At 43.7% G+C, this 24,454-nt stretch overlaps 1 protein-coding gene across 16 annotated transcripts in view; it reads right to left on the reverse strand.

The window, feature by feature from the left end:
• Positions 1-256: 256 nt before the first annotated feature.
• KANK1 (KN motif and ankyrin repeat domains 1) overlaps positions 257-24,454 on the reverse strand; it is a 249,335-nt gene continuing 225,137 nt past the window's right edge. For 3 of the 16 annotated variants that reach the window (XM_063713915.1, XM_063713916.1, XM_063713921.1), the window contains 8 exons: positions 16,092-16,289; positions 15,070-15,178; positions 13,689-13,928; positions 11,471-11,558; positions 7,792-8,011; positions 5,377-5,519; positions 3,912-4,112; positions 257-1,871 (listed from right to left, as the gene is read on the reverse strand). In XM_063713915.1, the coding sequence (XP_063569985.1) occupies positions 1,674-1,871; positions 3,912-4,112; positions 5,377-5,519; positions 7,792-8,011; positions 11,471-11,558; positions 13,689-13,928; positions 15,070-15,178; positions 16,092-16,289 (1,397 nt within the window). In that variant the 3' untranslated portion in view covers positions 257-1,673. 16 annotated transcript variants of the gene reach the window in all.

A 24,454-nucleotide genomic window follows, 5' to 3' on the forward strand; every position in this document is an offset into this window, starting at 1 on the left:
AACCATCTTGGGCTCCCCGTCGGAAGAGCGCTTTGCCTAAGGAGACCTCAAACTTCAGCCTCCCAACTTGCAATCTGAGTCAGGAGCCAATCTGTGGAAGTGGACAGGTGCCCTCGGAAGGTGCTGTCTCCCTATCGGAGCCGACTGGTGCACTTGCCCTCCCTGCTCAGCTCAGTCTATCAGCGTGTGCTGCCACTGCTGTAAGTCAATTGGCTCGGGGTGGACAGCTGTCAGAGATGAATCAGGGACAAGGAAAAGAGCTTAATGAAATTTTATTTTGAAAATATGGCAAGAGTCTAAGGCACTTCAAACATTTAAATACATAGAGGACCAAAGTAAATGTGACACGGTATAAAGGAATCCATAAATACAAAGAGAACTACACTGTGTTTCTCTAGAGGCAAATACAGAGCCAATTCCTCTAACACAATCCAACCTTTGAGTTGTGCAATTATTAAAAATGATAATGTTACATGTAGTTCTTCATGTCTTTAGTATGGAATATAAAAGTTGAAAATACTGTGTCAATTTCATATAGATACCCTTTTTATAAAAAGTCATATATTACATCTACCTAGCTAAAACCAAATGAGAATATTCTTTTTTAAGTTTTATACTTTGAGAGTTTTGTCTAGCCCAGGCCCAAGTTACCGATGATCAAAGTCATCTCGACTTCCTTATTTTAAAATAAGACAAAAGAAAAATCCAAAACTATGCTGGAATGAGATTTTGGAAGAGCTTTCTAATGGTTCCACATTTAGTAAATATAAATATTTGTGGAAAAATCTTAAAACATCTCAGTGAGAACCTGACACTTCTTTGTGGGAGTGAACAGAAGGTGCCCCTTCAGATCAGAATTCCCTATGACTGTACAAAATGGAGCAGAGACTCAACAGCAACAGAGACTGGGTTAAAGTGTGCCCTACACAGAAGATGGCCAGAAAGGAGGTGCGCGTGCCCAGGCTGGCAGTCTCTGCACTGTGAAAGCTTCAGCCTTTACCCCTGGGCTTGATGCTTCTGTTTGCTGGTGAGCTCAGGCACAATACATACATATACATTCAGTATCTGTCACCCCAACAGGAACAATTAGCAGCTTAATGGTGGCATGTAAATGGAGGGCTATTTGCATACAATCAATCAAATGAACCTCGGTGGGTGGGGCCAGGAGACGTCTTCCTTCCAAGCCTAGGGGTGCCCTAGAGACCAGGAAAGGAAAAAAACTGGGGGTTAATAGGTGACGTCAGGCAGATGTGTACCCTGTGACATAGGATCTTGGCCCACCACAGCCAACAACCAGCTGTGAGCCCGGGCCAGGAGAGCTCTGGCTGGGAACAGGTGTCCACAGCTCCAAGGCCAGCTGGGCTCGGCAGTGCTATGTCCGGTTGTCCTGGGAAGTCACCTTCCCACTCAGAGTGAACTGTGGACTACAGGCTGCCTACCGTCTGCTTCAGGAACAATGCCAGAACCATGGTGAAATATCCCCATGGGCTCGGGGGATGCTATCTGGATAATTCTGCACAGAATGAAAACCTCTATGGGAAGCCGTGAGCATATGTCTTGCAACGACAAGCAAGGCCCAGCCTCTGCTAAAACATTAGTTCTCCTGCCTTTTGCAGGGCGGAGGCAGAAAGGATGAACTCTTAAGCTCCAGACTAAAACTTCCATTTTATGAATCAACATAAAATCTGTCTCCCGTCAATTCCTGGAGGAAGGGGGTCCACCAGTCTGGTGGATTTCAGCCTATTTACAAATGCCAAATGCACAACACTGACCGGAGACTGGGCTTTTGCAAAGTTGACATGGGCATACAGAAGAACAGCGATGTCCTTGTGTCCTGCTTCCAGGGCGATTGAGAGCGCAGTGCTGCCATCCTTAAGATAAGATGGAAAGAACAAGCCATGCTGGGTTTCTCAAACGTCCAGACAACCGAAAGGTAACAGAACAAAACACCCTCCAATAATTGGCAAGGTTCCCCAAATATCCCTACTCGTTCGGTCCTCTGGGAAACTTTTTTGGGACCTCTAAGTGTGAAGGCCTGAGGATGTGAAGATGAATGAGGCAAGCCTCCACCCTCCAGAGGTCCCAGTTAAGAGTATTATCTTACTCAACCATTCTGCCCACCAGGAGGGGGAAGCAGAAGATGGGGATAGAAAGTTTTTTTTTCTTCTAATTATGAATGACCAGGCAAGCAGCAGTAGCGTGTGTTTGGAGACTCTGCAATTTGCCAAAGTTCTTTTACCTTTCCTCTTAGAGAGGGCACTGTGATCCTAAAACCCTAACCACCTCGGTTTAAGGCTACAAGTAACATCTGTGTGTAAGCATGCAATCCCAGTGGGTTGCATAGATCCATCTTCTGGAAATAAGAGGGGAAACACTACATATGGGTGAAAAAAGCTTCACTTAACTGCTTGATTTCCATTAAATTTCAGGGATTTAAATGGATATAAAGGAGTATCAAGGGAAAGAACACAACTTGTTTTCTGTCTAGTCTGTTTTTTGAGACAGGGTTTGTCTCCCAGGCTGCAGTGCAGTGGCACGATCACAGATCGTGGTAGCCTTGACCTCCAGGGCTCAAGTGATTCTCCAGCCTCAGCCTCCATGGTAGCTGAGACTACAGGCGCATACCACCACATCTGGATAATTTTGTAGAGATGGGAGTCTCACTATGTTGCCCAGGCTGGTCTTGAACTCCTGGGCTCGAGAGATCCTCCTGTCTCAGCCTCCCAAAGTGCTGGAATTACAGGAGTCACTCACCGTGCCCAGCCTATCTAGTCTTGAAAGGATTTCCCTCTGGTCAGCAGCAGCAGCAGGACACAGTTCTCTTTGGTTTAATCTTATGATCCCTTCCCCTCACACGCTTTGAAAGATAATAGAAGTAAAATCAAACAAAAACCACAGCACAGCTAACAAACTCTTCTGGAAGAAAGAGAAGTCAGAAGCTCTCCCTCCCACAGAGGGGAAGAAGGGAATCTGCTACAGCTGCAGCTTCCGTGTGCTCCTGTGGAGATGGCTGAGTGTGAAGCTAGTCAGTCCCTCATACAAGTGAAAAACTCTGCTGGTTTTTCTCCCTACTGGCTTGGGCTCAGAAGGATCTGACCTACAAAGGATATTTTCCTAACTTTTTGGTGTTTTGAGCTAAAGAAGCTCTGATGCAAACCTGTGATCCACAGAGAGAAACTCAAAAACGGAACCAAGCCAGCCCAACCTCTCTGACCTTTAAACCATCTCACTGCCTACATGCCAGTTCCCACCTTCTACCTATCACCACTCCTCTCCTTTGGCCTAGAGACACACAGAAGTACCCCCTTTGCTTGAGTTTCCCAGTCCAGGAGTTATCTGGAAATGTGGACAGCCTGGGAACTGGGAGAAGACAGCAGAGTGGTGTTGATGGGACACACTAAGTAGAAATGGGAAGATGCTTCAAGAAGTCAAGCTACTCTGCAGGCTCTGGCGGATGCTGTGTCACAAGCCACTCACTTTGATGGGTCACAGTGCCTTCACTTTGGGTGGGAAAGGTTCACTATAGTAGGAACTGGTTTTAGTCACTGTGTAACCCCAGCCTCTAATGATTAATAATCCAGATTTCCAAGTGGACCTGTCAGAAGTCACCTACACTGAATTTGATTGTGCAGTGCAAATCCATTGATTCCCCTTTAGTAGAGGGGCTCTGGGACATGCCTGTTAATCACTCATTTCATGAATTTTTGGGGTAGGGCCTATTTATTCTGCTTTGGGTACTAGTTTATGAGAGTGTTAGTTTGCACACAGTAAGTGTAGCCAAGCTTGGCTGTGAAGGGAGGCGCCTAGATGGCGACACAAATCCCAGGGGAGAATAGAGGAGGATTTGGTCGCTCCTGGCCAAACGGCACTCCCAGAGCTCCCACCCAGGAGGCCCAATGGAGACAGCTTACGTTGTCCTCCAGGTGACCGTTGCAGCCGGGCTGGGCCAGCAGCAGCTTGACAATCTCCACGTGCCCGTGTTCGCTGGCACACATGAGGGCCGTGGAGCCCTCATCATCCTGGATGTTGACGTCAGCCCCACAGGCCAGAAGGCCCTTCACCATGTCTATCCGCCCGTGACTGACCGCCAGCATGAGGGCCGTCTGTCCCGCCTATAGGAAGAGATGACAGGGACTTCAGAAGTACATACTGAACTGGCAGTGGTGGCCTCTAGTGGGGCTGTGCTAGGGAAAGGGGGAAGAGTGTGGTGACAGAAGGGAAAGAACTGGTGATGGAACTACTTGGGGCAGATGGTGGCAAGCAGGGACAAACCAGCTTCCCATGAGCTAAGGAAGGGCATAAAGTAAGGAGCCAACTTCACTTTAGCATGGAGGATGTCTCAGTAGAGTAAGGGGCTGGAAGTTCAGGTGGTGTTTGAAAGTCAAGCTGTGGGCCTGGAGTGGTGGGTCACGCCTGTAACCCTAGCACTTTGAGAGGCTGAGGCGGGTGGACTGCCTGAGCTCAGGAGTTCAAAAGCAGCCTGGGCAACACTGAAACCCCATCTCTACTTAAAAAAAAAAGCCAGGGGCTGGCACGGTGGCTCACGCCTGTAATCCCAGCGCTTTGGGAGGCCGAGTCAGGTGGATCACGAGGTCAGGAGATCGAGACCATCCTGGCTAACACGGTGAAACCTCGTCTCTACTAAAAATACAAAAAATAAGCCGGACGTGGTGGAGGGTGCCTATAGTCCCAGCTACTTGGGAGGCTGAGGCAGGAGAATGGTGTGAACCTGGGAGGCAGAGCTTGCAGAGAGCCGACATTGCGCCACTGCACTCCAGCCTGGGTGACAGAATGAGACTTCGTCTCAAAAAAAAAAAAAAAGCCAGGTATGGTGGTATATGCCTGTTAGTCCCTGCTACTCGGGAGGCTAAGGCAGGAGAATAGCTTGAACCAGGGAGGCGGAGGTGGTTGCAGCGAGCCAAGATCATGCCACTGCACTCCAGCCTGGGCGACAGAGCAAGACTGTCTCTTAAAAAAAGTCAAGCTGTGAACATATCTGGACCTGGCACACTGCTTGCTATGAAGACACTGCAACACAGAGACAGGAAGCAACAGTCACTGAGTATCTGATGGGGATGCCCAATCATTTATATGTAGGGGAACTAACAGGATTTCCATGCAAACTATGCAAATGGAGGAAAGGCAAAGCAAAGAAGAGAGAAGTTTCCAGTGTGAAATTTAAGCCCATATTTCCCTGGTATGTTTGGTCAGCAAGGAGTACCAGGCAGTGTGTGGACTCAGGGCAGGCCTGCGAACAAGTGCACTGTGGGGGGAGCGTGGCATCTATGCCTGCTCTGCCAGAGTGGCCACCGCAGTCCTGTCTGCTGCCTGCTGGTCAGGGGTGCATTCCTGAGCACAGGAACCAAGCACACTAACCTGACTAGCTTTGGCATTCACATCCCCACAGCCAAAGAGTTCTTCCACAACCCGCATGTCCTTCTCTGCTTCTACAGCGGCGAGGGCTGCCAGCATGATGGGGGTGTAGCCTGCCTTGTTCTGGTGATCCACATTACACACATCTGCGAAAAAAAAAAAAAAAGTCTCTTAGGAAGCAGCCCCTTCTAACAGCAGCTGCTTACGGAGCCACTGAAGGGATGGTGTTTACAGGAGCCCAGTGAAATGGTACCAGGTGGCTGAAGACCAAGAGTGACTTAGAAGGAAATGTGAGAGATGTTTTCATACTAAACCAAAAACTTTTTTTTTTTCCCTATTTCACGAGACCTGAAGCAACAGAAACAACGGTAAGCTTCTACAGCATATCTTGTTTGCCACTGGTGGCTGAAATGCAATGGCTTGGAAGTCTGGGTGGTTGTTCTAATGGTTGCTCTTGAGAATAAACGATCATATGGAATCTAGGCACTCAGCTGTGTTTAGGAAAGTGAAGCAGGTAGTGAGCTACTCATGAAAGAAGTGTTTGTAAATGCTTACGTACGGAACGTTGGACAGGGTCGTACCTACTTATCCAAACACTACTCATTCTGAGACTCTGAATTTACTACTCTGGCCTGTCAGGTGTCCTGAGAAGCAGAATTCCAATCATATAACATCCAGCTCTAGAATTTATGGTCTGAGAGCAAATGCAGTTAAGTCCCCTTAACAGAATCGATGAACCAGACCTTTTCTATTCCTGTAATTCTTAAGGAGTCTTCAGGGATTAAATTATCCTTCGGGCATTTAAAAGTTCCTTCGGTACTTTCTCTGAAATGACCGGAATGGTGAGTGTTAGAAACCAGCTTTTATGTGGGACCAAATATGAAGTTAAAATGTTCAGAATGTTTCTATCATAAAGGAAAAGAAAAGGTACCATGAACATTTACCTTAATATCCCAAACAACTCCATACTAAGGACATGTTTTTAAAAGTGGGTGTTTTTAATGCAGAAAATAAAAGGCCCTGTGGTGGAGAAGCAGGTGAGTTCATGTGCGCTTCGGGACTCCTCAGCACCTCGGACTTTGCTCTGCATAGATGCTGAAGCATCTTAGATCTACACCTTATGGAGCCAGAATCTCAGCCTAGAAGGGGGAGCAGTAACCATTAAGAAAAGTGATTCACCCAAACCATCCAACAATGGAATTAAAATTATTTAATTTGCCAAGATGTTTTATCAACTTCTAAGGGTATACTAAGCTGTTCCTGTCAGGAGTGATACTGAAATCTTGTTTTCAGCTTCCCTGGATATTACCCACTTCTGTTTAAACAATCACTCCGGCTGACTGTATCACCAGCTCTGTTTATAGTCTAGAAAGCCTGAAGAGGAACGGCTTGAAATTCCTTCCTGTAAGATGGAAGCAGCTATACCCTAACATGGTTCCAAAAACAGGGAACAAACACACTTAGAAAAGAAGGATAAATCTGCTTGGCTTTCTTCTCTGCATCAGTTCCAAGTTCCCAAAACAGAGCAGAAGAGATTGGACAGTGGATGAAGACAGAATTTCAGAAAATTGGACAGTTCTATTGCATATTCTAAGGTTCACATTGTATCCTCATTAATCACACTGAGATACTGTGAATTCTCTGTCACACACTAGAAATAAAAATATGTATTACAAAAATTAAAAGATTTGGGGTCTATGAGGCACCAGGCTGCTCCATTTGAACAAGAAGTTGAAAGCTCAGTTTCTTTAGGGTACCATCTGTGTATGTGCCCCTCCCTCACTTCATATCTAAGATGTCCACTGGCTCTATTCTGGGATAACAAGTTTCTACTATTCTATTATGGTTGAGAGACAAGAATAATATGCCCTTTGCTCTATGCTGTTTCCCCAATAACAGTATATTTTGGTGAAAATGGTGATCATTTGACCATCTGTTAAGGTGGCTTTGCTTAGTCCCCATGTTGACTAACCACACACTTCTGCAAGGACAGCAGTCATGGAGTAAGGTCAAATCAAGTGGTCCACAAGCACCAAGGCTGTGACCCTGGGCCTGTAAGCAGCACTCTGCCTCCTGAGTGCAAACCGGCCAAGCCCGCATGATTCAGCTCAGGAGGGAATGTGAGTCATGCTTCTTACCAGGGATACACCTCTCACTTGAATGCAGCTGAACTGCAGCAAGAAGATCCTCAAAACCTCCTCTCAAAACAGATCTAGAATCTGTGTCACCCAATTTTGTTTAAACTTCAAGCCTCTTATGAATGACTCAAGAAAATTCTTGCCATGTCATGTGGAAAAGCAATAAAAAGGATTTTAGCATGGTCAGAGAATTCAGGAGCGGCTCAACCAGGTTCTCTGAGATGAGTCACAACCCAAGTGCTGTTAGAGAAGAGAGGGGGTGGAAGGGCAGCCAACATACCGGCATCTAACAGCAGCTTCACAATCTCGAAGTTGGAGTGGGACACGCTGTAATGGAGGGCTGTGTTGCCATTGCCATCTGCCAAGTTGATGACATAGCGGAGGACATCTGGGGAGATGGCCTCAAAAGCAGCTAAGTAGTCCCCCACCATGGCTGGAATGGCCGACTTCTGACTGGACACACGGAACCACTCGTGCTGGAGGGTGTTCAGGCAGAACCTCTGCCAAAACACCAAGTGGTTGTTAGTTCTTCTATTTATAGACTTTTTGAGACCTAGTTGAAAGCACAAGTAACCTGTCCTTTTATAGTCAAAGTATATATATGCAGTTAGAATCTGCTCTCAAAAACCAACAGCCCTAAGAGAAGCTTCAAACACCAAACTGGGACATTTCTCCTGATTTTAAACGACACATAGATTCTAATGTCTATAAAGGAGACCAGACAGCACCGTGCAGAAGCAGAGGCTCTGGAGCCAGACCACCGAGTTTCAAATGCAGGCTCTGCTACCTAAAACCTTTATGACCCTAGGGAAGTCATTCTGCTTCCGTTTCCTCATCTGAAAAACTGGATAATACCATTCTTTCATAGTTTTTGTGATGAGAATAAAGACTAAGGCTTGGCTCAATTTATTAAGCTATTAATATTATGTAGTCATACTGGCCTTGCAAACAATTTTCATAGAAATTAGGAAGAAATTAACTGGCCTACACTGAATTATGCTGCTTCCTTCCTATCCAGACCAAACTCACCTCTTTCAACTCCTCAGCACAGCACTAGGTTGGGAGACCGTATGTGTATAGCCATCCCAATTCCCACCCCAATCCCAAATACAACTGTTCAACCATGGAAAAGGAAAATAAAAAGGAAGCCAGTCTGGAACTAATTTCATTTTCTCATCAGCTCCACTCTGACTTCCTTAAGCTGTGGACACATGAAGAAGGCACTTGCTATGTGGATGATCAACTCAACCCTGGGTCACATGAAGCCCAGTGGAGACTTAGCATAGTCAGTACTGGTGATGAGGATGACTACAATGTCTTTTCAATGGGCCTTCCTTCATATGAGTTTAATATTCATTTCTGCTGTGCTTACTCTTTAAAAGTTTAAAAATATATCAAAGAAAGACAACCTATGTCAAAAGCACCAGAATCCAAGAAGTCCTCTTTCTGTAGAAAAGGTAGAGTTGGGATTATAGAGCTTCCATCTCTTTATCATCCTGCTACTGATTATTTAGTTTTAACCATTTCAATCACGTTTTGGGTCACTTGAAAAGTGTCCTTTTTTTCCTGTATATATTCAGATTCCTGTTTCTTTGGAGTTGTCACACTGAAAGAAGGGAAATTATGTCTTCTGGTCATCCTAACTCTATTACTGCTAAATAACTGGTGTCCTGACATGATTATCTAGCCCTGGCAATGTGTTCACTCATCCACTACTTTTCACAACACAATACTTTAAACACTTTCACACCAAATGAAAATTCAATTAAAAAGATGTACCCATCACAGTGTGTGTGGATGACACCATGCTCGGCAATTTGGAGGATGCAGGAAAACAGAATCCTTCCCAAAGGGCACGTAACTTGGTATTTTGAGAACAGTGAAAGAAAATTGTACTATGGCTATAAAATCTGGGGTTGTAAGGCACCAGTTTTAAGTTTAGGTTAAACCTGATGGGAAATACTGACACTGCAGTGAGATTTTATGGTTTTACTAGTGACCAGGGTATAGCCACGTATTTTCATGAATACAAATCCAAGAATTTCAATATGTAGTTCTATGTTTCCCCTTGACTAGGAATTTTTTTTTTTTTTTTTTTTTTTTTTTTTGAGAGAGGGTGTCACTCTATCTCCCAGGCTGGAGTGTAATGGCATGATCATGGATCACTGCAGCCTCAACCAGCTTCTTGCCTCAGCCTCCCAAGTAGCTAGGACCACGGGTACATGCCATCATACGTGGCTAATTTTTGTAGAGACAGGGTTTTGCCATGTTGCCCAGGCTGGTCTCAAACTGAACTCCTGGGCTCAAGTGATCCACTGCCTTGGACTCTCAAAGTGCTGGGATTACAGGTGTGAGCCACTGTGCCTGGCCTTGACCAGGAATTTTATTTAGTACAGCTGGCCCTCTGTATCTACAGGTTCCATTTCCATAGATTCAACCACCGGCAGAGTGAAAATATTTTAAAAATATGTAATACAAAACAATACAGTATAACAACTATTTATATAGCATTTACATTGTGTTAAGTTTTTGAGGCCAGGCGCGGTGGGTCACACCTGTAATCCCAGAACTTTGGGAGGCCAAGATGGGCGGATCATGAGGTCAGGAGATTGAGACCATTCTGACTAACACAGTGAAACCCCGTCTCTACTAAAAATACAAAAAAATTAGCTGGGCGTTGTGGTGGATGCCTGTAGTCCCAGCTACTTGGGAGGGTGAGGCAGCAGAATGGCCTGAACCCGGGAGGTGGAGCTTGCAGTGAGCCGAGATTGCGCCACTGCACTCCAGGCTTTTTTTTCCAGACAGAGTCTCTCTCTCTCTCACCCAGGCTTGAGTGCAGAGGTACAATCTTGGCTCACTGCAACCACCATCTCCCGGGTGCAAGCAATTCTCCAGCCTCAGACTCCTGAGTGGCTGGGATTACAGGGGTGTACCACCATGCCTGGCTGACTTTTTGTATTTTTAGTAGAGACAGGGTTTCCCCATGTTGGCTAGGCTTATCTCGAACTCCAGACCTCATGTGATCCGCCTGCATCCGCCTCCCAAAGTGTTGGGATTACAGGCGTGAGCCACTGCACCTGGCCCTGTATTAGGTATTATGATATAAAAATGATTTAAAATATATGGCAGAATTTAAAGTATATGCATAGTTTATATGCAAATACTACACCATTTTATATAAGGGACTTGAGCATCTGTGCATTTTGGTATCCTTAGGGAATCCTACATTTTCTCAACGCACTAATAAAGAAGACAGCTGTCAACCAGTGGGTTAGTCTGGCCTATGAAAGAATGTGCACGTAACTTCAACACATGAGAATATGTCATTCTTGGCCATGGTGTCAGATTAACCATTGCCATGGAAATACTTATGTGTCCTATGTTGTACCATTCATGATCACTAAGGCAACCACAAACTCTTTGCTGTTTGCTCTGAATCTCTTAGACTGCGAGATGACAAGTGCAGTTATTGTTATGTTTAAAAATAGTGGCCGCCTGCATTCCACATCAGAGCATAACATACAGTTTCATAACTGAAAGGAATGCTGACCTCGGCCCAGATAGGTTTCTTTTAAAAACATATGCTAACTTAAAAAAAAAAATTCTTGGATGCTGCTCCCTGGATCTTACTGTTCTATAAATAGAAATGAAATATGTAGAAAGATGACTGACTGCAATTAGCCCTCCTTTCTGTCTGCAAGTGTATGCCTCACAGATGCCTCCACCCCAAGAAAAGTCCAGGGTGGGTAAAGGATGTCCGAAGTTGGGCCTCAAGGAAACACTGGCAGTGTGATCCAGGGAGCAAGACCACATGATGTTCACCCAGCCCACTCAGGCTGGAAACAGTTCAGGAGAAAAGCATGCAAGCAACAACTCGGGCAGCCTACAGCTGGCCTTGATAATGAGCCCACTCATGCACTTTGTACACACTGGGAATGGTGTTTGCAGGTCAGACTCACCATATCTTTGCTGGTCAAAGCTTTGGGGTCATTTATAGTATTTTTCAGTAAGTTGCATGCAGACAACATCTTTTCACTTAATTCATACCTGAAAGGGGAAAAAAGAAGTTACGATTGGTCACAAGAAGAAAATCATTTTTATTTCAACCCAAATATATAATTTTTTTTTGGAGACAGGGTCTTGCTCTGTCGCCCAGGCTGGAGTGCAGTGGCATGATCTTGGCTCACTGCAACCTCCACCTCCTGGATTCAAGCAATCCTCCTGTCTCAGCCTCCCTAGTAACTGGGACTACAGGTGTGCACCACCAGGACCAGCTAATTTTTGTATTTTTAGTAGAGATGGGGTTTCAGTATGTTGGCCAGGCTGGTTTTGAACTCCTGACCTCAGGTGATCCACCTGCTTCGGCTTCCCAAAGTGCTGGGATTACAGGTGTGGGACACTGTGCCCAGCTTCAACTTTTAAAAATAGATTTTTAAAAGGCAAGTGGCCCCAAGCCAGCCTAGGCAGGTCATTATGGCACAAGGTGCTTGGGTGGAGGCAGCACAGACATCCTTAGGGGTCCAAGGGTTACGTCCACTGTGCAGAGCCAACACCTCCAGCCAGAGATTGAGGCCTTGTTTGGGAGGGTGACATTCGGCTTCACCAACTGGCCTTTATGACATTCTGGAATAACATTTAGAGATTTTTTTTGCCATTTTTAAGTTGTGGTTTTGTTTTTGTTTTTTGAGACAGTCTCACTCTGTCGCCCAGGCTGGAGTGCAGTGGCGCAATCACAGCTCACTGTAGTTTTGCTGTCCCAGGCTCAAGCAATCTTCCTACCTCAGCCTCCCAAGTAACTGGGATTACACATGTGTGCCACCACACCCGGCTTTGTATTTGTAGAGACAGGGTTTCACCATGTTGCCCAGGCTGGTCTTGAACTCTTGGGCTCAAGCTATCTGCCTGCCTGCCTCAGCCTCCCAAAGTATTGGGATTACAGGTGTAAGCCACTGTGCCCAACCTGTTCTAAGTTTTTAAAAAAATATTTTTAATCTTAAGGGGGTTGAAGGAGACCCAAATTACTTTTTTTCTGAGACAGGGTCTTGCTCTGTCACCCACACTGGAGTGCACTGGCTCACTGCAGCCTCAACCTCCAGGGTTCAAGTGATCCTCCCACCTTATCCTCCGGAGCAGCTGGCATGTGACACCATGCCCAGGTAATTGATATTTTTGTAGAGATGAGGTCTTACTATGTTGTCCAGGCTAGTCTCAAACTCCTGTGCTCAAGCGATCCTCCTGCCTTGACTTTCCACAAATTACTATATATCCATTGTGCTGACCAGTAAACCACACATCTGAACCCACATTTGGTGACTCACGTGTTTAACCCGTATGAAAAATAAAAAAATGACATATGGTATATAAATTACATCTCAAAGCTGTTAAAGAGCCATGTGAAACACTTGGAAATATAAACTAAAAACACTTACCTTGTGTTAATGCAGTTAAACTTTCATTTGCCAAATTAAATAGTTAAGTTTTCTGAAACGTTCTATTTATATTTCACATAGTGAAAAACCATACTGAAGTTTCCATCTTTTCTATTCTCTATTTTAAGAGCATCAAATCCTTATCTAATGGTCTTGAAAACTTACATTTTGAGGCACATGTTTCAGCCAACCAGAGTGTTTTTCAGCTACTATTTATGATATACCCAACTCCATTCTTGTGGTATTCCTGATCATTCAATGTGTAACAGAATACAAACATGTAAGTGATATGCATCATCTTTACAGTAAATGTGATCTTTGGCTGAGGCCTCATCCACACAATGATCCTGTAATAATGATACTGACACCTGTATCAAGATAAATGGCTAAACATAAAATCTGAAATCTTAAAGTATGCTGGCCACCAAAAAATTAAAATGTCTTTAAATATAAGGTAAGGTGTTCAAACAAGGGAAGTTTTAGTGGATTGTGGTTCCATATGTTAAATTATATAGCAGAGTTAAGGTTTCAGAAAACAAGGGTGATTAGGTATCAGGCCATTCTACCATAAGAGATCTAAGAGTTGCGATACTCTGTACTTGTATATATTAGTATCTCAAGATGCGTCTACTTCTGAGGAACAGATAAAAGCAAACATTTAATTACAAAAGCTCTGAACTGGCCAACTCTATTGCCAAAGTACATTAAATGTGGGAGGGGCAAGGGAGGGAAGGGGAATGTACCACACCTCTCTCTGATTTCCACCTTCTCAGGTTCACATTCTTGAACCTGCATTTCATCTTCCACCCTGGCAGACTTGAAACCTTCAATATTAACTGCATGGTGCCCTTCTGCCATTCCCCGAGTGTCTTCATCCTCCTCCTCTTCCTCTTCTTCAAGAGGATACTCAATGACATCACACTCGTCATCTGACTCGGAAGAAGAGCTTTCATCTGAGCTGGAATCATCACTTGAAGTTGTTTCATACCTAGGTGGCAATTGGGATTTCAGGAGATGCAAGGTGTGCTCACAAAGACTCAGTGATAGAAATTTCTATGAAGGGATTTGCTAACTGACTCCAGAAATTTCACTAGTGGTTTTAAATCCTGCACTTAGAAGTTCAAAGTAAGGTCTATTTAAATGCCTGGTGGTTTTGAATGGATTCTAACTTAAATTGGTAATCGGTATCATATAACCAATTGGTATCATGTAACACTTGTTAAAGAAAATAATGGCATCTCCGGCTTAGTATAAATCGAGAGAAAACATACTTTATGGAAAACAGATTGGTAGGTGCTAACTTTTTGTCCCCCCCACCCCATTTCTTCCTATTTCATCCTATTAATTCTCCCAGTATCAAGGTGAATAGATTACATAGGCAATCAATAGTTTTTCTGGTGTATGCCCTCCAAAATCTCCTGGCCATTATCACTGAATAAAACTTCTAAGATTTCGAAAACAGGCACCGTAAGGTTAAACCCTAATGGTACACTTTGCTATAAACATTATCTTAACTAACTTTGTATTATTTCTTTCTTGTGGGGGCCATGTATCAATTCATTGATTTGATTCAATTGTAGGACAACAAAGGAGCTTAACTATGTACGTGGGCCAATGGAAAGAGAAGGAACACACAATAACCATTCTATTTAGAAAGCAAACTGGTGATGTGGTTATCAGTTGTGAAAGGTCCTACAATTTGGGTCGTAAACATGGAGAGCTAAGCAAAAGGACCCATTTTGAAGGAATAGATGACGATCGTTGGCCCAGAGAGTGATGCTCTCAGTCTTTTTCTGCTCAATTTTGAGTTCTCATAGAGGTAAGTACAAGTTGTCCAACACAGTGCAGGAACCCTGCTGCGTTCGCTGAAGACTATTTCTTTCAGATCAGAGGTGAGGAGATGTAAACTGCTCGGCTTCATCAGGTATCCTTAAGAGAGTGACAAATCCTTAAAGACAGCACCAGAAGAGGAAAGAAAAGCCCAAATGCACCTTTCTGCCTTTCTGAGGAGGGAATCTTCCATCACTGCGCTGTGGCCGCTTCCCCGACTAGGCACCTTGAAATGTGACTTAGGCAGGAGGCAAAGGAGACTGACAGCATTAGCCTCTAGAACCACCATCTTTCCTTACCCTCCATTAATGCCAACAAACTGAAGATTCTTTTTTGCGCCATTTGAATCTTTGTTACCATCTTTCTTCTTCATGATGGACTTCAGTGTACTTTCATTGTTTGTACATGCTGTGAAAAAGTCAAGGCAATAAAAATGAAAACTCACACCCATACATGTTAAATGATCTTTTTTCCTGTACAGTTCTTTTCTCATGCATGTAAATGTAGATCTTGGCATATATATGTGAGAAGTTTCCACAAAATTCAATGGGAAGGTGTGCGCATGCAAAGAAAATAATTCAAAGTTCCATTAATAACATTCTTCACATGGGAAAAAAATCAATTAGTACTTCCAGACATAACAAAGCCGGTGAAAATTGACATTTGTATCCGGCTTTATTGCTTATAAAGTGATGTCGTGTCTCACGAGCCTCAAGGACCATTTACGCACTAAACAGGGATTATTGTTTTTCTTCAGCTGAGATAACCTGAAAAAACTTATGCCTGCCAGAATGTGAATAAAATGCTATTTAAAATATTTCATAATTTGTAATATCAGGTAAGCTTTCTTGTACAGCTTTCTTTCTTTGGTAATTTTGAGACAGGGTCTCTTTCTGTCACCCAGGCTGGAGTGCAGTGGCCTGATCTCAGCTCACTGCAACCTCCACCTCCCAGGTTCAAGTGATTCTCCCACCTCAGCCACCGGAGTAGCTGGGACTACAGGTGTGCACCACCATGCCTGGCTAATTTTTGTATTTTTTAGTACAGATGGGGTTTCACCATGTAGGCCAGGCTGGTCTCGAACTACTGGCCTCAAGTGATCTGCCTGCCTTGGCCTCCCAAAGTGCTGGGATCACAGGTGTGAGCCACCATGCCCGGCCTCTTTGGTAACCTTATTTAAAGATATTCTGGGCCCACCTTCCAAATAACGATATTAACTTTCTTCCAGGTCAATTTAAAAGGTACACTGACATTAAATTGGAATGCTGGCAATGCTGGCCCTAGAATCCTGATGCCAATGACTGTGAGTGAGAAAAGTTACCATAGAGGCCAGCGGCGATCTGGTCGTCTGTCAGGTTCACTGGAGACAGCGTACCTTCCTGAGTGGGGAAGGCATCCAGGCTGCAGATTGGCTTTCCTTCTGAGGTCCCCACTTCTTGCTCAAGCTGGGATGTCTGGGAGCTTAAGGGATTTCCTGACTGAAGGCCTCCACACTTACAGGTATATCCCAAATAATTGCCTATCAGGAAAAAGAAAGGTACAGGGTGTGTGATGCTAGGACTGAAAAAGCAGGCTTAAAAAAAAACAACTCTTGCAATTCATAATTTAAAATGGGACTATTATCCCAGCCACCAAAACTCAGAAGGCCCTTTGACTCTTCAGCTTTCCTGATTTCATTAGCATAGGCAGACTGCCGAGCCTCGTCATTCTAACTCCATAGCACCTCTTCTTTTCTCTCTGTTTTGGCTGCTACCATCGTAGCCTTGGTTTCTAGTCATGGAAGGAGCATTCTTACTGCCCCTCTTCCATTACGATTTCCACTCTGGCACAATGCTTCAGAGCATCACTCTCAGCCAGCAACAATGCCATCATTATTCTAGCTAAAACAAAATGTGACAACGCCTAAAAAGCACCCACTGCTCAGGAAATGTAGTCCACACTGCAGAGCCAGAGATTCTAAACTATCCATAACGTGGTACTGGCTGACCCCCCCAACTTCATTTCCCACTCCTCCTGTCATTCTTACTGGGACAGGGACTGCATCCCATTAAGTGCCAGTACTCGCTGTATAGAGATGCAGGTCTCTTGTTTCCTGGCAGCATGCCTCAGCTTATGCCCTTCTACTACCTGGAATACCTTTATTCCCCCATCTTCACACAGCTGCACCCTCCCATCACTGCCTCTTCAGACCCTTCCCTGATCTCCTTCACTAACAATGTTCTTGCCCTGAACTCTCACAGCCCATCTTTTGTACCTTCTCCTGGGATCTGTGATACAATGTACAAGACGACTTGTATGATGGTTTTAGACTCCCTTGTAGATGGTAAGTACTTTGAGGGCATCCAAAAGTTCTGATCAACTTTGTTTCTCTTACCAAATCTACTAGAGTGCTTTTGTATGTTAGCCACTTAAAATCTTCACTGACCGAAGCAATTTGGATTAAATAATATTTTGTAATTAATGTATACAGATATGTCAATGAAAAGAGTCAAACTCTGTAAAAAAGAGGTTTACTCTGAGCCAAGTATGAATGACCAAGGCCAAAAGCACAATCTCACGAGGTCTTGAGAACATGTGCCCAAGGTGGCTGGGTTACAGCTTAATTTTATACATTAGGGGACTAGAAGTTACAGGCAGACACAAATCATTACATGTAAGGTGTACACGAGTTTAGAAAGGTGGAAGAACTCAAACAAGGGTGGGCTTCCAGGTCTTAGGTAGATTCAAAGATACTCTGATTGGCAAATGGTTGAAAAAGTTAACTTATTATCTAAAGGCCTGGAATCAACAGAAAGGAGTGTCTGGGTTAAGATAAGGGGTTGTGAAGACCAAGGTTCTTATTATGTAGATGAAGCCTCCAGGTAGCAGGCTTCACCTACATAGATGGTAAATGTCTCTTTTCAGACCTCTATATAGATGGTAAATGTCTCTTTTCAGACCTAAATAGGTACCAGACTCTTAACCTCTCCTGGATCAGGAAAAGGCCTGGACAGGTAAGAGGATTCTCTACATAATGTAGATATTCCCCACAAGAGACAGCCTTGCAGGGCCATTTCAATATACATCAAAGAGGCCAGGAGCAGTGGCTCATGCCTGTAACCCCAGCACTTTGGGAGGCCAAGGCAGGTGGATCACCTGAGGTCAAGAGTTCAAGACCAGCCTGGTCAACACAGTGAAACTCCGTCTCTACTAAAAATACAAAAATTAGCCAGGCATGGTGGTGGGTGCCTGTAGTCCCAGCTACTTGGGAGGCTGAGGCAGGAGAATGGCTTGAACCCGGGAGGTGGAGGTTGTAGTGCCAAGATTGTGCCATTGCACTCCAGCCTGGGTAACAGAGTGACAGACTGAGACTCCATCTCAAGAAAACAAAAGAAACAAAACAAAGACAAAATACACCGAAGAAATATATTTTAGGGTAAAATATTTCAATTTCTTTTAGGGTCTGCTGTCATGTGATGCTATAGGAGAGTCAGGTTGGAATTTATCTTATTGCTGTAAAGAGTCTGTTTGTCACTCCTAAGATTTCTGTTTTAATGTTAATGCTGGTCAGTTGTGCCTGAATTCCAAAGGGAGGAGGGTATAATGAGGCATGTTTGACACCTCCTTCCCATCATGGCCTGAACTAGTTTTTCAGGTTTACTATGGAATCCCCTGGCTGACAGGAGGGATCTATTCCATTGGTTAGGGGGCTTAGAATTTTATTTTTGGTTTACAGATATATCATAGAATTTTCAATGTGGGTGATGTGGAAAAATGTTTGTAATATATGGTTAATTGACAAAAGCAGATAATAAAATTCCATGGATTGTGTGATACTATTAAAATACGTTACCACACACAGACACACACACACAGGAAAAGTTATCTGACTCTGTGCTAAATGAAACAGCTATGGTAGTTTTAATTTTTCCCTGGATTAGGCTGGGCGCGGTGGCTCATGCCTGTAATTCCAGCACTTTGGGAGGCTGAGGCAGGTAGGTTACTTGAGGTCAGGAGTTTGAGACCAGCCTGGCCAACATGGTGAAACTCCATCTCTACAAAAATACAAAAATTAGCTGGGCATGGTGGTGAGTGCCTGTAATCCCAGCTGCTCGGGAGGCTAAGGTAGGAGAATCACTTGAAGCCAGGAGACAGAGGTTACAGTGAGCCAAGATCGTGCCACTGCACTCCAGCCTGGGCAGCAGAGCAAGACTCTGTCTAAAAAAAAAAAAAAAAAAAAATTTCCTTGGATTTGCCATTTTTTCTATAGTGAATATGAGTTAACTGTGTTCAAAATCACTTTTAAAAATGAAAAATTATTTCACTTAATTGTCTAAAAGTTTTATCCTAAGGATATACAAAAAGATACAGAAGGCTATTGTTTCCATGTTTAAAACAGTAAAAAGAGGCAGACAGTCTGCTTATAAGAAACAACCATATAAGCACTGATATATTTATACAAAGGAATTCTATACGGCCATTACAAATCTTGATATAGGAGAATATTAACATAGATGAGCATGATGTATATTAAAAGTAGGTCATACAATAATACAGAGAAAATAAACCTACTTTGGTAAATATTTTTTTATTTTAATTGAGAGAGTGTCTTGTGCTGTTGCCCAGGCTGGAGTGCAGTGGCGCGATCCTGGTCACTGCAACCTCTGCCTTCTTGGTTCAAGAGATTCTTGTGCCTCAGCCTCCCGAGTAGCTGGGATTACAGGCACCTGCCACCATGCCTGGCTAATTTTTGTATTGTTAGCAGAGATGGGGTTTTACCATGTTGGCCAGGCTAGTCTTGAACTTGTGACCTCAGGAAATCTGCCCGCCTTGACCTCCCAAAGCGTTGGGATTATAAGCATGAGCCACCGCACCTGGCCTTATTTTTAATTTTTGTCTCAGTTCAAGTTTTTTTCTTTCGAGACGGAGTCTTATTCTGTTGCTAGGCTACAGTGCAGTGGTGCGATCTTGGCTCACTGCAACCTGTGCCTTCCCGGTTTAAGCAATTCTCCTGCCTCAGCCTCCCGAGTAGCTGGGGCTACAGGCACGTGCCGCCATGCCCGGCTAATTTTTGTATTTTTAGTAGATACTCGGTTTCATCATGTTGGCCAGGTTGGACTCGAACTCCTGACCTCAGGTGATCCACCCGCCTCAGCCTCCCAAAGTGCTGGGGTTACAGGCGTGAGCCACCGTTCCTGGCCTCTCAGTTCAAGTTTAATGGAAACTAGAAAAGATCAATGGGCTTATTCCCTCTAATGATACATCACACAAATCAGCGGCCTGCCCCACAACACAGCTCAGGCCATTCCCACCAAGAGAAGAAAGGCTGGCCTCTCCACCCCTTGTAGGAAAGGCCTGCCTTATAACACACCAGAATTTATCTGAATCTGAAGTCTTATGTTTTACTCATGGGGAAAAAAAATACAAAAGAGGTTTTGTTCTCATTGCTGCCTACTGGCATTAGTAAATAATTATATTTACATATATATGTATTAGAAAAATCATGGAAGGATATACAGGAAACCCGTTTAACACTGCTTTGCCTAAGGCTAAAGAGTCACAGGCTACTATAACTTTTTTCTTTTTGTGTCTAGTATTTCCTAACTTATACTTTATAAACATAAATTACTAACAAAAATTAAACATTTAAATCTACTCACAATGTCAGGTGATTACAACTTTATCCCTTTCAAAGTAAAGCTCTGAAATCTCTTAGATTCTTAGAAGAAAAGCAGCTTAAGTGTTGATTGTATTTTGAGGCAATATGAAGAAAAAGAACTAATAACGAGCCCTAAAACTGCTCTGAGTTCTATTCTTCATAAGAATCACCTGCGACATTGGCTAAAATGCAGATTCCCAGGCACATGCTGCCAGAAGATCATTCTGCAGTTCTGGGATGGGGGCCAAGTGATGGCATTTCTGACATTCCCCACCACCTACAAGAATCACTGATGCAGGTGGCCCACTTTGAAAACTGGTTTAAAACAATGACGCTATAATAAAAGAGTGAGAGCTGGCAAAAAATTCAACGTAAGGCATTAGAGATCATCTAAATTTTTTTTTTCTTTTTTCTTTTTTTTTTGAGACAGAGTCTTGCTCTGTCATCCAGGCTGGAGTGAGGGCTGTGGCGCGATCTCAGCTCACTGCAACCTCCGCCTCCCGGGTTCAAGCGATTCTCCTGCCTCAGCCTCCCAAGTAGCTGGGGCTACAGGTGTGCACAACCATGCCTGGCTAATTTTTGTATTTTTAGTAGAGACCGAATTTTACCATGTTGATTAGCCTGGCCTCAAACTCCTGACCTCAAGGGATATCATCTAAATTTTAATTCTCATACTTCCAGCTAAGGATTCTGAAGGCCAGCTAGGTTCAGTGACTTGCCCCAGGCCACAGAGCTGAACTAGAACTCACATTTCCTAATTCTGTGAACAGTCCCTTGTCCACAAATCAACAGCACAATGCTTTCTCCTTTAGCTGTGGGACATGGGGGCTACCTGGACGATTCCTTTACAACTCCAACTTCCTCCTCAACACACATACACACAATACTGAATTCAGCGGTCCAAACAATGTTTAACACTATGTGACCTGATGTCCCCTATGTGTCCCCTAACTGCAAATATGAAATGCCTAATATACCTTTGACTTATTTTAAGCAAAGTAAATAAAGCAGGGTATTTATCTTCATTTTTCCTTCTCCAAGTCCATTCATCATTACTTAGAAAATATTGCAGCGGCCTCCAAAAAGTCTCACTAGTTAATCACTGAGTGCCAGCACACTCTTTTTTTTTTGAGATTGAGTCTCGCTCTGTCACCCACCCTGGAATGCAGTGGTGCGATCTCTGCTCACTGCAACCTCCACCTCCCGGGTTCAAGTGATTCTCCTGCTTCAGCCTCCTGAGTAGCTGGGATTACAAGCGCCCGCCACCACGCCCAGCTATTTTTTGTATTTTTAGTAGAGACGGGATTTTACCATGTTGGCTAGGCTGGTCACGAACTCCTGACCTCAAGTGATCCGCTTACCTCGGCCTCCCAAAGTTCTGGGATTACAGGTGTGAGCCACCGTGCTTGGCCGCCAGAACACTCTTTTTAGAGAAATGCTTGTACGAAGCATTTTCCTCTTCAATAACCAACAATGACTTTTTAAATGCAAATACTTGATAGTTTTGACTATTATTGAAACCATAAAACATATACAAAAGTAGATAATAGTTTAATAAACTCCTGTCTTCCCATTACTAGCTTCAACAATGATTAGAAAATATCTGGTTTCCCTGATAACTCCCTCTGCCCACTCACACTGCATTATTTTGAAGCAACAGCTAGAGATTCTATCATTTTCATCCATAAATATTTCAGTATATGTCCCTAAAAGAACTCTAAAAAATGCAAACCATTGAGGCTAACACTATCAAATCTTAAAAAAAGATAATTATGATTATCACATAATCCAGTCAGTATTCAAATTTCTCCAATAGTCTTTTTTTTTTTGATATGGCATCTCACTCTGTCACCCAGGCTGGAGTGCAGTGGCATGATCTCAGCTCACCGCAACCTGTCTCCCAGGCTCAATCAATCCTCCCACCTCAGCCCCCTAAGTAGCTGGGACCACAGACGTATACCACCACGCCTGGCTTCTTTCTTTTTTTTTTTGTATTTTTAATAGAGATGGGTTTCACTATGTTGCCCAGGCTGGTCTCGAACTGCTGGGCTCAAGCTATCCACCCACCTTGGCCTCCGAAAGTATTGGAATTACAGGCATGAGCTACTGTGCCCAATCTCCAATAGTCTCTAAAAAATTTCTTCAATAGGGTGTTTGCATCAGAATCCCAGTCATGTATTTCCATGGGTTGCTATTATTTTAAAGTCTTTTAATCCATAGATTCTCTTTGTTTAAGTACAGCTTAAAATTTTTAAAAAATTCAAACACAATTTATAGACAATAAAATGCACAGAATGAATTAATTACAGACAGGGTCTCACACTGTCACCCAGGCTAGAGTGCAATGGAATGTGATCATAGCTAACTGTAGCCTTGAACTCTTGGGCTCAAGCAATCCTCTCACCTTGGCCTTTGGAGTAGCTAGGACCACAGGACCCAGGTGCATGTGACCACGCCCCATGAAAATGCACTTATTTTAAGTGTAAGTCGGATGGAATTCGGTAAATGTATACGCCTGTGTAACCACCTCTGTAACAGAGATACAGAACATTTCTAACAACCTGGTAAGCCTTTCCTCCCACCCCTTCCAGATACTGTCACCCAAGGATACCTGGTGCTATCATTTTTCTCACCACAGCTTACTTTTGTAAACTAGGGCTTTTTAAAGCTTCTCCAATCAAGGTCCACCTCCTCCTGCAGGCATCCAAGGGTCAAGGTGGAAGGTTTCATCTTGCCTGCGGGAATTTTACCTCTCAACTACTCCTCCACTCTGTCCATTCTGTTCAGAGTGGTCCTGTGACTTAAGTACTCCAACTCTGTGAGTAGGGAGTAATTAGATCGTCCTACAGGTCTGGAAATTCACCATCCTTCACCAGCTGAATTCGACCCATACTCTTTTCAAGGCTTGGCCCAAATTCTATCTTCTCTAGTCTTTTTTCTATGATACCATTCCAACCATTCCAGAGAGATCTCTTTTTTCCCCCATCATTGTCCTGTAGCACTTACGGTCCAGATTAAAATATGCCCTGTCTCCTCAATGAGATGGTCAGCATCTTGAGTTCCTCCATGCTACATTCTTATTTGGTGTCCTGTCCAGTGCTCAGAACAGTGCTGGACCATTGAGAGCCTTTAATAAGTGTCCATGTAATTCAACCGAAGGTCATGAGGATTCTACTGAGGCTTAACTGGTAAGGAAAAGAACCTCATTAAATTCCAAATTGGCTCTCATTTGTCAAGTCAGAGGTAATTGGTCACCTATATTGCCAGAAAATGTTCTTTGGATGGTGTTGAAACTCTGGCTGGTCTTGAGTGGCCTATAAACAATTCTCTGAACTTGATAAGGACCCATTTGTAGTTGTAGGCACCACATGCACCAACATAAGACTGACAAATGACTGCTGTGTTTGAGCAAAACGAAGAAAATGTGCAGCCAGGAAAGAGAAAGAATAAAGAGGCCAACAAACAAAATTCAATCGTTTCAACCCTAGCTACCCTTTAGAATCACCTGAATCCAGGGTGAGACTTTAAAAAATGTAGATACAATGAACTATCTGGGTGGGTCCAGATATGAGAGAGAGAGACAGAGACAGAGACAGAGAGACAGAAAGAGAGAGAGAGAGAACGAACATATATTTGCAGTTGAAGTGAAACTCCATCTCAAAAAAATAAAATAAATAAAATAGAATTCAGGGCCCTTCCATAATTCTAACCTTGTGGGCTTTCATTAGTTTTACAAAGGCAGTTTAGTTTTGGGAAGGGCTATTATCATCCTTGCTTTAAGGTTAAATTATAAACCAAATTCTACCCACAGTTAGCTTGGCCTGTGCCTAGGAATGAACAAGGACAGCTTGGAGGTCAGAAGTAAGACGGAGTCAGCTATGTCAGGTTTCTTTTACTGTCATGATTTTGGAAAGGCTGTTTCAATGTCCCTACCCCCTTGGGTTTCGGTACACCTCGATCCTGAGGTGTGAGCTATGGAAATGGGAAAGGCTAATGACAGCTCTAATTTCTTCTTGCTTATGGAACATTGTTGGGGAAGGGGTTGC

This window comes from Pongo abelii, chromosome 13 (assembly GCF_028885655.2).
Source record: "Pongo abelii isolate AG06213 chromosome 13, NHGRI_mPonAbe1-v2.0_pri, whole genome shotgun sequence".
In the NCBI taxonomy this organism is placed as follows: Eukaryota; Metazoa; Chordata; class Mammalia; order Primates; family Hominidae; genus Pongo; species Pongo abelii.